Here is a 13106-nt window from a genome sequence, read left to right on the forward strand (position 1 = left end):
ATAATGTATGTGTCTCTTTATTTAAATTACATAACTGCAAAGTTGCAACCAAGGACAAAAATACAAAGCAAACAACTTAAGTAATTTTACTCTCTCGCCTGTTTGAGAACATTTCCCTATATACTAGTTTAGGGTACAAGTATGGACAAAATACCACTTTTACTGAATTTAAGATAATTGAATTGAGAAAATTAACATAATTTCTCAAAGATGGCGTCAGTTTCCCTCCCCCCTGTAACTATGTGTGTATTCCCTTATTGGAAAATGAAAATAAATCAGAGAACCAAATTGCCCCTAAAGTCAATACATTTTAAACAAAAATTGTTCATGGGGTCACAGTGTTGAACAGACAGACAGATCAGGGGAGACAGACTGAGCTGATCAGAGAGAAAGCAGGCAGCGATGAGCCTGATGCTCACAGGTCTACTACTTTCCTCTGGAGCTCAATCTCTCTCTCTGTGTGTGTGTGTGTTCTAATTTCAACTATAACCCATTTTGTGTGTGTAGATTTGTGTGTTGAGTCTGCCTGAACACGTGTGTAAATCGGGAGCTCAACTCCAGATCAGTTCCCGGTGAAGAGGAGGGGCTCAGGTCCTTGCTGGGGCTTGGTGTTCTGAAGAGACTGGAACACCCTGTTCTTCTCTTCACCTCCTTCTGCTCTCCTTTCTTTAATATCCGTCTCAGGCCTTGATCTCAGGAGCAGCAGGAGTGCAGTATATTGTGTCAGAGTTCTCAGACACCAGCTCCTCTGTTGAGGAAAATAACACATCAATGACATTTGCCTCTAGCTATTAGTGTGCCAGATTCATGGTTCGTTCCATTTCGGTTTCAAGCATCTTAACGAAGTCAGTGCTCCTTCCGATAAGTATTCAGACCCCCTTGACTTTTTCCACATTTTGTTACGTTACAATCTTATTCTAAAATGTTTTTTTGTTTTTTTAAATGTCATCAATCTCATCTGTAAATAGCCCATCCAACTACCTACCTCATCCCCATATTGTTTTTAAATTGACCTTTTTTGCTATTTTGCACACCAGTATTTCTACTTGCGCATCATCATCTGCACATCTATCACTCCAGTGTTAATTAGCTAAATTGTAATTACTTTGCTACTATGGGCTATTTATTGCCTTACCTCCTTGCTCCATTTGCACACACTGTATATAGATTTTTCTATTGTGTTATTGACTGTACTTTTGTTTATCCCATGTGTAACTCTGTGTTGTTTGTTGCACTGCTTTGCTTTATCTTGGCCAGGTCGCAGTTGTAAATGACAACTTGTTCTCAACTAGCCTACCTGGTTAAATAAAGGTGAAATTTAAAAAATAATAATAATAATCCTTGAGATGTTTCTACAACTTGATTGGAGTCCACCTATGATACACTCTATTGATTGGACATGACAGTTGACAGTGCATGTCAGAGTAAAAATCAAGCAATGAGGTCAAAGGATGGACCGTAGAGCTCCGAGACAGGATTGTGTTGAGGCACAGATCTGGGGAAGGGTACCAAAACATTTCTGCAGCAATGAAGGTCCCCAAGAACACAGTGGCTTGCATCATTCTTAAATGGAAGAAGTTTGGAACCACCAAGACTCTTCCTTGAGCTGGCCGCCCGGCCAAACTGAGTAATCAGGGGAGAATGACCTTAGTCAGGGAGGCGATCAACAACCCGATGGTCACTCTGACAGAGCTCCAGAGTTCCTCTGTGGAGATGGGAGAACCTTCCAGAAGGACAACCATCTCTGCAGCACGCCACCAAATCAGGCCTTTATGGTAGAGTGGCCAGACAGAAGCCACTCCTCAGTAAAAGGCACGACAGCCCACTTGGAGTTTGTCCAAAGGCACCTAAATGACTCTCAGACCGATGAAAGCAAGATTGAACTTTAAGGCCTGAATGCCAATTGTCACGTCTGGAGGAAACCAGGCACCGCTCATCACATGGCCAATACCATGCCATATTACTTATGCCTACCCAGTCATTTCAGATACTAAAGTTTCTAGGAATCCCTATTCATTTGGAATTAAGCATTAAAACTCACCAGGAAGGACACACTTCCACAGGCCATAGGTTTTGCCGACCGCAGTCTGCCACAGTCGGAGCGTACCGTCCTCAGAGCCACTGGCATACAGCTCCCCGTCTGGACTGAACCGCACGCAGTGTACTGGCCCAAAGTGGCCCTTGTACGACTCTACAGGAGTGGAGAGAGAGCCACAGCAGTGTTAAACATGACCATAACCATGTCCACATAAAGCCATACATGTGAGCCAGCCACTATCGTCCAACAGTATGCGGTCAATGTCAGCAAGTTGGTTAGGATTGAGTGAGCATTCTCTTATATACAGCGCATTCGGAAACTATTCAGACTCGTTGACTTTTTACACATTTTGTTACATTACAGCCTTATTCTAAAATGCATTACTTTTTTCTAATCAATCTACACACAATGACAAAGCAAAAACAGATTTTTTGAGAATTTTGCAAATGTATTAAAAATAAAACGGAAATACATGAAATACATTTACTTAAAATAGGATTGTGTTGATGCACAGATCTGGGGAAGGGTAACAAAATAAATCTGCAGCTTTGAAGGTCCCCAAGAATACAGTGGCCTCTATCACTCTTAAATGGAAGAAGTTTGGAACCACCAACACTCTTCCGAGAGCTGGCCGCCCGGCCAAACTGAGCAATCGGGAGAGAAGGGCCTTGGTCAGGGAGGTCACTCTGACAGAGCTCCAGAGTTCCTCTGTGGAGATGGTTGTCCTTCTGGAAGGTTCTCCCATCTCTGCAGCACTCCACCAATCAGGCCTTTATGGTAGAGTGGCCAGACGGAAGCCACTGCTCAGTAAAAGGCACATGGCAGCCCGCCTGGAGTTTGCCAAAAGACACATAAAGGACTCTCAGACCATGAGAAACAAGATTCTCTGGTCTGATGAAGCCAAGATTGAACTCTTTGGCCTGAATGCCAAGCGTCACGTCTGTAGGAAACCTGACACCATCCCTACAGTGAAGCATGGTGGTGACAGCATCATGCTGTGGGGATGTTTTTCAGCTGCAGGGACTGGGAGACTAGTCAAGAACGAGGGAAAGTTGAACGAAGCAAAGCACAGAGAGATCCTTGATAAAAACCTGCTCCAGAGCGATCAGGACATCATACTGGAGCGAAGGTTCACCTTCCAACAGGACAACGACCCTAAGCACACAGCCAAAACAACACACTAGTGGCTTCAGGACAAGTCTCAATGTCCTTGAGTGACCCAGCCAGAGCCCAGACTTGAACTGTGCCGCAACGCTCCCCATCCAACCTGACAGAGATTGAGAGGATCTGCCGAGAACAAATGTCCTAAATACAGGTGTGCCAAGCTTGTAGCGTCATACCCAAGAAGATTTGAGGCTTTAAATCGCTGCCAAAGGTGCTTCAACAAAGTATTGAGTGAAGGGTATACTTATGTAAATGTGATATTTACGTGTTTTTTTATTTATTTAAAAAATGTATAAAAAACTGCTTTTGCTTTGTCATTATGGACTGTTGTGTAGATTGATGAGGGAAAACAATTGAATACATTTTAGAATGAGGCTGTAACGTAAAAAAATGTGGAAAAAGTCAAGAGGTCTGAATACTTTCCGAATGCACTGCAAATTGGTGTGATTTTATATGACTCCTTGTGAAGTTTTTTTGTAGTGTAAGCTGCTGCTTACCCAACTCCTCCTTGGTGCCGTAGTCAAATTTGTAGAGCTTGAAGTCGTCTCCCCCGGCAACAAAGAAGTCCTTATCTGGATGCAGCGAGGCAGAGTGAATGGAGGCAGGGGCATCCACAGTCTTGATCATGTCAAGACTAGGGAGAAACACAAGTCAGAGTAAGGAAACACACACAGCTTTAGCACTAGCCATCAATATCAAATATGAGAGAAATCAAATTATAACGGACATCATATACTGTATGCTATGACTGCCCCTGAGGATTAGGTAGAAGTAGTCCCTAACCAACGATACAGGGTCAGATATTTTATCAGTCCCCTAATGGTTTAGGCTAGGTTTGGGGGTGGGAAAATCTTATTCTAGATCTGTGGTTAGTGGCAATATCTAACTCGAGCTATGCCTGAGGGCAATGCCTGGGTTTTCTGTATTGTACCTGAGGGCATTGTAGAACGCAATGGTCTTTCCATAGGTGATGACCAAAACTTCTCCGTCAGGGATGTACTCCATGCTGCTGACTGACATGTCGAAGGAGAGCTGCTTCACAACCTCAGTGGAATTCCTGTCCCACAGTCTACACAAGGGAACAGAGTGCGTATATAGCAATAGCAATTTTAGATCAATAGATACAGTACCTTATTGATTGAAAAGTCATCAAGAAATGACAGCAAAAATCGAAGACAGAGTGATGGCCAGACTTGTACGACCATAGTATGTTAATCACCTTTCAATGTTGATAATCACACACTGCCCTCCTGTGTTCATATTGGGCAGAGACTTTTTGCTGCAAAGGAAAATGACTGCAAATGCTTCCAAATGTTCCCAATAGTATATAAGGTGTGTGGTCATCCTATCAGCCTTTTGGCATCATAATAATATCCATGACAAATGTAGAACCAGGCAGATCAAAGAGCACTGACCGTACGGTTTTGTCATCAGCAGCAGAGAGGATCTGTGTGTCGTTGTTACACCACAGGGCTTTCTTTATGGCAGACGTGTGCCCTGTAATCTCTTGCGGTTCTGAGGGAAACAAAACACAATACATATCTAAACACAACCAAACGTTCACACAAACAATTAAACGAGGGGTTGCATTGGTACAAACCTGCTTCCGGTTTGTTGAGGTCGTAGATGCGTATTATCTTATCATTCCCTCCTGTTAACAGACAACTGCTATCCTGTCAGAGAGAAATAGAGGGGGAAGAAGTTGACTCAAATATCCAATACATGAAAGTCCCATAAGAATATCCCTAGAACAAAAAAGATAAGCAAGACATGTAAACAGGTTTACACTGTCATGACAGGGAGCATTTAAGTCCTCAATCTCATACATTTGACACATACAGTAAAACCCATATCAGTACCAAGTAACTGTAGTACCTGAGTAAAATTGACTGACTTGACAATGTGCTTGTGTGCCAGCGTGAGGACCTCATCTCCAGTCACGGCATCCCACACCTTCCTGAAGAGCAAATAGATACAGTCATCATCAGTATGTCAGCCAAGAAAGATAATACAGTAGCCTAGTTACCACTTGCCAGACATGCGTTTGCTTTCAACAACTGTTGTTGAAACGACAAATAAGTTGGCTAAAGCAGACAGACTAGTGCCTAGGCTAGGAGAGTAATAAGCTAATGTCAGAAATCTTGGAGATTTCTCAATTAACAATTTGAAGACTTAACACTCATTCTGTTCTGAAGTACAGTATAGGATTATAGCCTGGTTCTGTACCATATGTGCCGCAGTCAACACTTATTCAACATTTTTTTAACCTTTATTTAACTAGGTCAGTTAAGAACAAATTCTGCCCTATGGGACTCCCAATCACCGGCAGTTGTGGTACAGCCTGGATTCGAACCGGGGTGTCTGTAGTGACGCCTCTAGCACTGGGATGCAGTGCCTTAGACCACTGTGCCACTCAGGAAATTTATAGAGCCCACCAGCTTGTAGTCCTAAAAATCTGAAATTGGTTGGCATTTTCTACCTATGGTTCGTTCACCATTCCTATTGGGGAAATGAATGGGATATATGCTGAAATTAAGGTCTGAGGTTAACAGAGGCTTAGGCGATCTTATTTGTTTTGTTCTATGAGATAATATCAGTCAGTTACCCTGACCTTTATGAATTATAAAGCTTATGTGCTCAAAATAAGTCCGTTGCTAACAAGTCACTAACTTTTTACTTGTTTGGATTACATAAATGCTTCATAATTATCTCATAAACCCTTGTTTACCGCAGACCTTATTTTCGGCGTTTATCCACCTAAAAACATTATTTTCCCCATAGGCGTTGGCCAATAAGCCATGGCAAAGTTAGCCTCCGTTATAGCCCGCAAACTCTCGTCGGCATTCTGCCTTCTCCTTACAGTTTTCAGCCAACAGCTGCGCCCACAACTGGCGAGTTCATCGTACAAACAAGTGTTTGGAGAACGCTAGCCAATTAGTACAGGTGGTCGCTGCTCGTCTTCCATCGGTTTCCCATAAAAGCAAGCGCTGTAACATGGGGATATGGCCACGCGGCAACACTAACCCTATCAAGGGGTATCAATTTAACCTTTTGTATTTTGAAAACTATTTCTTGCTGATATGAAAGCTAAGGTCATTGTTCTTCCAAAACCGTACCGCAAGCGACATGTGTTAATGTTCAGATTGAGCGTTGCTGCTCTTAACAAAACGCCTTCTTCCAATGACTCCTATATGTAATGGAGTCATGATCAAGGGCTAGCCTCCATTACTATTGCGCTCTATATTGTTGTCATAACATGGTCATGGCCAGGCTATGTTGTAGGCCTAAATACATACGCAGTGAAGTCTGCAGCAGCAGTGGCTGCCTTGGTGGCTTCATTATTCAGAGTTGCCCCCCAGACAGCACCCTTGTGACCCAAGAACGTTCCGATCCAGTCCCCTGTGTCTCCCTGGCGCAACATGGGTTTGCCATCTACAAGAAGGAACATTCATAAGTGGTTAGTACATTCACAAGTGGTTAGACAACTACAGTACCGCCAACTGTAGCACATACATAAGTGAAATAGTCTGATGATCATTTTCAAAATTACATTATTCAATTCCCCTCTCTATTCTAACTCCCACCAGAGGAAAAGGTGTGATGGAACTTTGTTTACCTCTACTTTAAATTCACTATTTTCTAAACAATTATCTATGGTTATCTACTACAAGGACTGTATCTAGCAAATATATCTTACCTTTGCAGGCACTGATGAGAAAATACCCGTATGGGGTGATTCCACTGAAGGCTAGATCCACCACAGGTCTTGTGTGGCCAGAGCAGGTGAGTGGTGTCTGTCTCATTGCCATGCTCACCTTTGTTTCAGACTGACTAGCTAGTAAACAATACAAACTGTTAAATAATATCACCAAAAGTATGGAGCTAGTTAATGAATATAAATGACAGCTTGCAACTGGCTAGCTAATGTATGGAATGAGATTGTTAAAACTCTGGCTCGTGCAGAATAGCTGACGTTAGCTTCCAATGGAACCAAAGTTAGCTTGACAGACATTAGCTAGCCAACGATTCTAGATAGTTTGAAGATAACGCAACCAACGTTAACTAGATTTTATGAAAAAAAGAGAGGGAATTAAGCGAAGATATTGATGTTTCAGTGAAGGCAAAGGGCTTCTCTCCCAGCTAGGAAAGAGCGCTAATAGCTACAATATTGCAACTAACTAGCAACGTGCAGTTAGCGGCCTTAGGTATTTAAAAAATATTGTAAATATAGAAATACTTCCGGTATCACGAACGCTGACGTATTTTTCTAAATAAAAGTCCCAGATCTAAGTTAATGGTCAAGACTCAAGATCATTGGTGGTACAATGAAATCATATATAATTTTCCACTTTGTCAAATATTTTAAACGTGTCCACCAACTTTTTCGAATAATATTTGATAATACATTGAGACTCCAAATGATTGCTCATCCTGTCTGTATTTATCGGTATCATCAAGACTCATATTTTAACGTGCTACATTGAATATTATAATATTGTAAAATGTACATAACTTTTTGAGGGGACATGTGTAAATCTAGAGCAGGAGTGTGAGGGGTACAATTTGTGCAAAGCTCTATGATGTTGAAAATAACATGTAGACTTGCCTTAGATGGTTTTGCCACACACAGATTGTACATGAAACATAGAGGCAGAAAGAGGGTTCTGGATTAAGGCCCCCAGGGTTCTAGTCTAGAAGCACACTTTCCACCAGTGGTGGAAAAAGTACCCAATTGTTATACTTGAGTAGAAGTAAAGATACCTTAATAAAAAATGACTCAATAAAAAGTGAAAGTCACCCAGTAAAATACTACTGGAGTAAAAGTTTTAAAGTATTTCGTTTTAAATATCAACAGTAAATGTAATTGAGAAAATATACTTAAGTATCAAAAGTGAAAGCCAATATATAAATCATTTAAAATTACGGAATTTATTTATTTATATTTACGGATAGCCAGTGGCACACTCCAACACTCAGACATCATTTACAAACGAAGCATGTGTTTAGTGAGTCCACCAGATCAGAGGCGGCAAGGATGACCAGGGATGTTCTCTTGATAAGTGTGTGACCATTTTCTTGTCCCGTTAAGCATTAAAAATGTAACCTGTACTTTTGGGTGTAAAAATAAAAGTTTTCAAAAATATAAATAGTAAAGTAAAGTACAGATACCCTAAAAAAAACAACTTAATAGTACCTACAGTTAATTGAGGTAGCAATGTACACTACCAGACAAAAGTGTTGGAACACCTACTCATTCAAGGGTTTTGCTTTATTTTTACTATTTTCTACATTGTAGAATAATAATGAAGACATCAAAACTATATGAAATAACACATATGGAATCATGTAGTAACCAAAAAAGTGTTTGAGATTCTTCAAATAGCCACCCTCTGCCTTGATGACAGCTTTACACACTCTTGGCATTCTTTCAACCAGCTTCATGAGGTCGTCACCTGGAATGTATTTCAATTAACAGGTGTGCCTTCTTAGAAGTGAATTTGTGGGATTTCTTTCCTTCTTAATGCATTTGAGCCAATCAGTTGTGTTGTGACAAGGTAGGGGGGTATACAGAAGATAGCCCTATTTGGTAAACGACCAAGAAAAGCTCAAATAAGCAAAGAGAAATGACAGTCCATCATTACTTTAGGACATGAAGGTCAATCAATCTGAAAAATGTCAAGAACTTTTAAAGTTTCTTTCAAGTGCAGTTGCAAAAATCATCAAGCATTATGATGAAACTGGCTCAAACTGGCTCTCATGAGGACTGCCATGTTCGAATTGCTGCAAAGGAACCACTACTAAAGGACACCAATAAGAAGAAGAGACTTGCATGGGCCAAGAAACACGAGCAATGGACATTAGATGCTTGGAAATTTGTCCTTTGGTCTGGAGTCCAAATTGGAGATTTTTGGTTCCAACCACCGTTTCTTTGTGAGACGCAGAGTAGGTGAACAGATGATCTCCGCATGTGTATTTCCCACCGTAAGCATGGAGGAGGAGGTGTGATGGTGTGGGGGTGCTTAGCTGGTGACTGTCCGTGATTTATTTAGAATTCAAGGCACACTGAACCAGCATGGCTACCACAGCATTCAGAGGCAATACGCCATCCCATCTGGTTTGGGCTTAGTGGGACTGTCATTTGTTTTTCAACAGGACAATGACCCAACACACCACCAGGCTGTGTAAGGGCTATTTTACCAAGAAGGAGAGTGATAGAGTTCTGCATCAGATGACCTGGCCTTCACAATCCCCATACCTCAACCAAATTGAGATGGTTTGAGATGAGTCGGACTGCAGAGTGAAAGAAAAGCAGCCAACAAGTGCTCAGTATATGTGAGAACTCCTTCAAGACTGTTTGAAAAGCATTTCAGATGAAGCTGGTTGAGAGAATGCCAAGTGTGCAAAGCTGTAATCAATGCAAAGGGTGGATATTTAAAGAATCTCAAATATAAAATAGATTTTGATTTGTAGTAACACTTTTTTTGGTTACTACATGATTCCATATGTGTTATTTCATAGTTTTGATGCCTTCGCTATTATTCTACAATGTAGAAAATAGTAAAAAATAAAGAAAAACCCTTGAATGAGTAGGTGTTCTCAAACTTTTGACCGATAGTGTATAGGTAGGGGTAAAGTGACAAGGCAACAGGATAAATAAGACAGTCGCCACAGCATATGTGGTGAGTGTGAAAATGTGTGTGTGTGTGTGTGTGTGTGTGTGAGGGGGGGGGGGGTGTCAGTGTTTGGGTAGTCCAGTGTGTCCAAGAGAGTTAGTGCAAAAAAGGGGTCAATGCAGGCAGTCCGGGTTGCCATTTGATTAGCTATTTAGCTGTCTTGTTTAGCAGTCTATTGGCTTGGGGGTAGAAGCTGTTCATGGTCCTGTTGTTTCCAGACTTGGTGCACTGGTACCGCTTGCCATGTGGTGGTAGAGAGAACATATGGCTTTGACAATTGTTTGGGGCCTTCCTCTGACATTGCCTGGTATAGAGGTCCTGCATGGCAGGGAACTTGGCCTCAGTGATGTACTGGGCTGTATTCATCACCCTCTGTAGAGCCTTGCAGTCGGGTGCCTGACAGTTGATGTACCAATACCTGATGCAGCAGGTCAATATGCTCTCAATGGTGCAGCTGTAGGACTTTTTGAGGATCTGAGGGCCCATGCCAAATCTTTTCCGACTCCTGAGGGGAAGAGGTGCTGTCGTGCTTTCTTCACAACTGTGTGGGTGTGTGTGGACCATGTTAATTCCTTAGAGATGTGGATACAGAGGAACTTGAAGCTCTCGACCCTCTCCACCGTAGCTCCAAAGAATGTGGATGGGGGCATGCTCGTCCGTCCGTTTCCTGTCGTTCACTATCAGCTACTCTCTCTTGCTGATGTTGAGGACACTTTCGGTATTGCAGTTTAACTACAGTCCGGCCCAGGAAGACAATTCCCATAGACATGGAGACACTTTATGCACAAAACATCCATTGAATTATTCAAATAATAATTGTTGCAGATGCCAATATTTTTTTCAAAAGATATTAAATGGATAATTCACCCAAATTACAAAATATCATATTGGGTTTACTTCCATGTAAGCAGTCTAAGGACAAGGTATGATGACATGCTTTCCCATTCAAGTCATGGGACCGATATTATAATTGTTTGTGCATCATGTTCAAATCGTCTATAAGTGATTTTATTGCGCTTCGCAATACATTTTATATAGTTTTGGATGATTTGGACATGATGAGTAAAAAATGCTAATATAGTTCCCATGACTGAAAGGTCTACCTACATCTGTTGTATTCGGCGCATGTGACAAATAAATGCTAAAATGTTAGCATATGGAAACGGTGCCAGGGAAACTCACATACCAGGAACATACTTGCGAACATTTAAAAAAAAAAAGTTTACTTTTAGACTTCTTCTCCTTCTTAAAAAGTGTGAGGCCTCCTTGTGTCAAGCCTTTTTGTTAAAGGGATACTTCCGGATTTTGCCAATGAGGTGTTATCTACTTCCCCAGAGTCAGATGAACTTAGTATATACCATTATGTATCTGTGTCCAGCTTGAAGGAAGTTAGAGGTAGTTTTGCAAGCCAATGCTGACTAGCAATAATGCTAGCGCTAGTTAGCAACTTCCTTCAAACTGCACGCAGACATAACAATGGTATCCACAAGTTTATCTGACTCTGGGAAGTAAATAAAGGGCATTACCATTACTCATTAACAAAATCCCAAAGTATCTCTTCAAGGAAAAAACTGCTAGTCGTCAAATTCAAATAATACATATGTGACAAAGTGGATGATTCTAATGCATAGGACATTCAGAGACTTGTCCCAAAGCCACTCCTGCATTGTCTTGGCTGTGTGCTTAGGGTTGTTGTCCTGTTGGAAGGTGAACCTTCGCCCCAACCTGAGGTCCTGAGTGCTATGGAGCAGGTTTTCACCAAGGATCTCTCTGTACTTTGCTCCATTCATCTTTCCCTCAATCCTGACTAGTCTCCCAGTCCCTGCCGCTGAAGAACATCCCCACAGCATGATGCTGCCACCACCATGCTTTACCGTAGGGATGGTACCAGGTTTTCTCCAGATGTGACACTTGGCATTCAGGCCAAAGTTCAATCTTGGTTTCATCAGACCAGAGAACCTTGTTTCTAATGGTCTGAGATTCTTTAGGTGCCTTTTGGCAAAATGTAAGAACGGCCCATGTTCTGAATTCTGGCGCTGTACATTTCAAAAATGCTGAAGAAATAGTTATTGACTACGACCGTCTCAGCTCACTCAAAGGTCTTAATCGAAATTACAATTGCCTCTTATCTGCTCGTCGTTCCCTTATGCCATAGTTTGTACATCTCAGTTATCAGTAGAAACCACATTTGTTTAAGCAAGTCAGCCATATCAGCTATGTTTTTTAAAAGGCAGTAAATGAGGCTGAATGAACTGTGTCGCTGATTGCCAGGCGTAGCGGTGTTAAGGATTCACTCCATGGTGCTGAAAAGAAAGCTCTGCTGTTGGGACAGCTTTATGTAGGCCCTAACAGTTTTGTGGGCACCGTTTGTCACCGTTATAGTGCAATTAATGTATTGTTTGGTGTTGTGTTGTGCAGTGGCTTTGCTGGCATGTATCCCAAAAGAAAAAAGTTTACTTTACCCAACCAAGATTTCCATGCTAAAATCGCCACTGGGAGTCCCAAACCAAACTAATGAGAAGAAAATGCATTCATTTGTTGGGGCCACTAGAGGACGGTGATCAGTGGCGATTTTAGCATGTAAATCTTGTACATGCACCGCCAAATCTGAACAGTAGGCTAAATTATGAGGGGGAAAGGGACCATATTATTAGGGTGAAGCACATGGGCTATTAACACCTTATTACACTTAGTATTACTTTCTTAGCTACAGTATACATATCTCCATGGCATATTGCATCATTTATGCAGAAGCATACAAGGCATTTTAGGACTCATTGTCGTGATGTGCTCACTTGAACAGGAAGGTTGCGCGACGGTTCTTCTTCTGGGCAAATGTTGTCATCAAAGTCTGGCATTCTCTGGATTTATGGGGCTTTCAAGACAACTGGGAACTCTGAAAAAACAAGGTTGAATCATGACATCAGTGATCTTCAGGTCGGAGCTCTGGAAAGAGGCCCGAGTTCCCGAACTGGAATTCCGAGTTGGATGACCATTCAAAATGTATTTTTTCCGGATTGACAGCATGGCCAATGTATTCAACCTTTTATGGGTCATGGTGTTGCGTGTGAATGTTTATCCTTTTCAGTTTGGATAAGAGACCTTTAAACCCAGACTTGGACTACCCTCTCCACTGAATAGCAGACGAGTGATTGCTTTGCAACCGTTGCAGTTAGCCACTGATTCTTTATAAACTACTCATTGTTGAATTTGCGATTTCCAATGTTGGA

General features: G+C 41.7%; 1 protein-coding gene across 1 annotated transcript; it reads right to left on the bottom strand.

The window, feature by feature from the left end:
* Nucleotide 1: 1 nt before the first annotated feature.
* Nucleotides 2–7432, bottom strand: LOC135514728 (serine-threonine kinase receptor-associated protein-like). The gene is made up of 9 exons (XM_064938275.1): nucleotides 6900–7432; nucleotides 6499–6634; nucleotides 5078–5159; nucleotides 4803–4875; nucleotides 4618–4717; nucleotides 4134–4271; nucleotides 3700–3836; nucleotides 2042–2191; nucleotides 2–748 (listed from the first exon to the last, which is right to left on the bottom strand). Exons 1-9 carry the CDS (start codon nucleotides 7009–7011, stop codon nucleotides 681–683), a joined length of 996 nt encoding a protein of 331 aa, XP_064794347.1. The 5' UTR covers nucleotides 7012–7432; the 3' UTR covers nucleotides 2–680.
* Between the last annotated feature and the right edge of the window lie 5674 nt (nucleotides 7433–13106).

Source organism: Oncorhynchus masou, chromosome 26 (assembly GCF_036934945.1).
Source record: "Oncorhynchus masou masou isolate Uvic2021 chromosome 26, UVic_Omas_1.1, whole genome shotgun sequence".
NCBI lineage: Eukaryota > Metazoa > Chordata > Actinopteri > Salmoniformes > Salmonidae > Oncorhynchus > Oncorhynchus masou.

Excerpts from the sequence above, each read along its gene's own strand:
- LOC135514728 (XM_064938275.1), bottom strand. The coding sequence starts at position 7,011 with ATGGCAATGAGACAGACACCACTCACCTGCTCTGGCCACACAAGACCT. Across the intron at positions 5,160-6,498 it reads GCTGCTGCAGACTTCACTGC|GAAGGTGTGGGATGCCGTGA; the intron begins GTATGTATTTAG and ends TTTGCTCTTCAG. Across the intron at positions 4,876-5,077 it reads AGTCAGTCAATTTTACTCAG|GATAGCAGTTGTCTGTTAAC; the intron begins GTACTACAGTTA and ends TCTCTCTGACAG.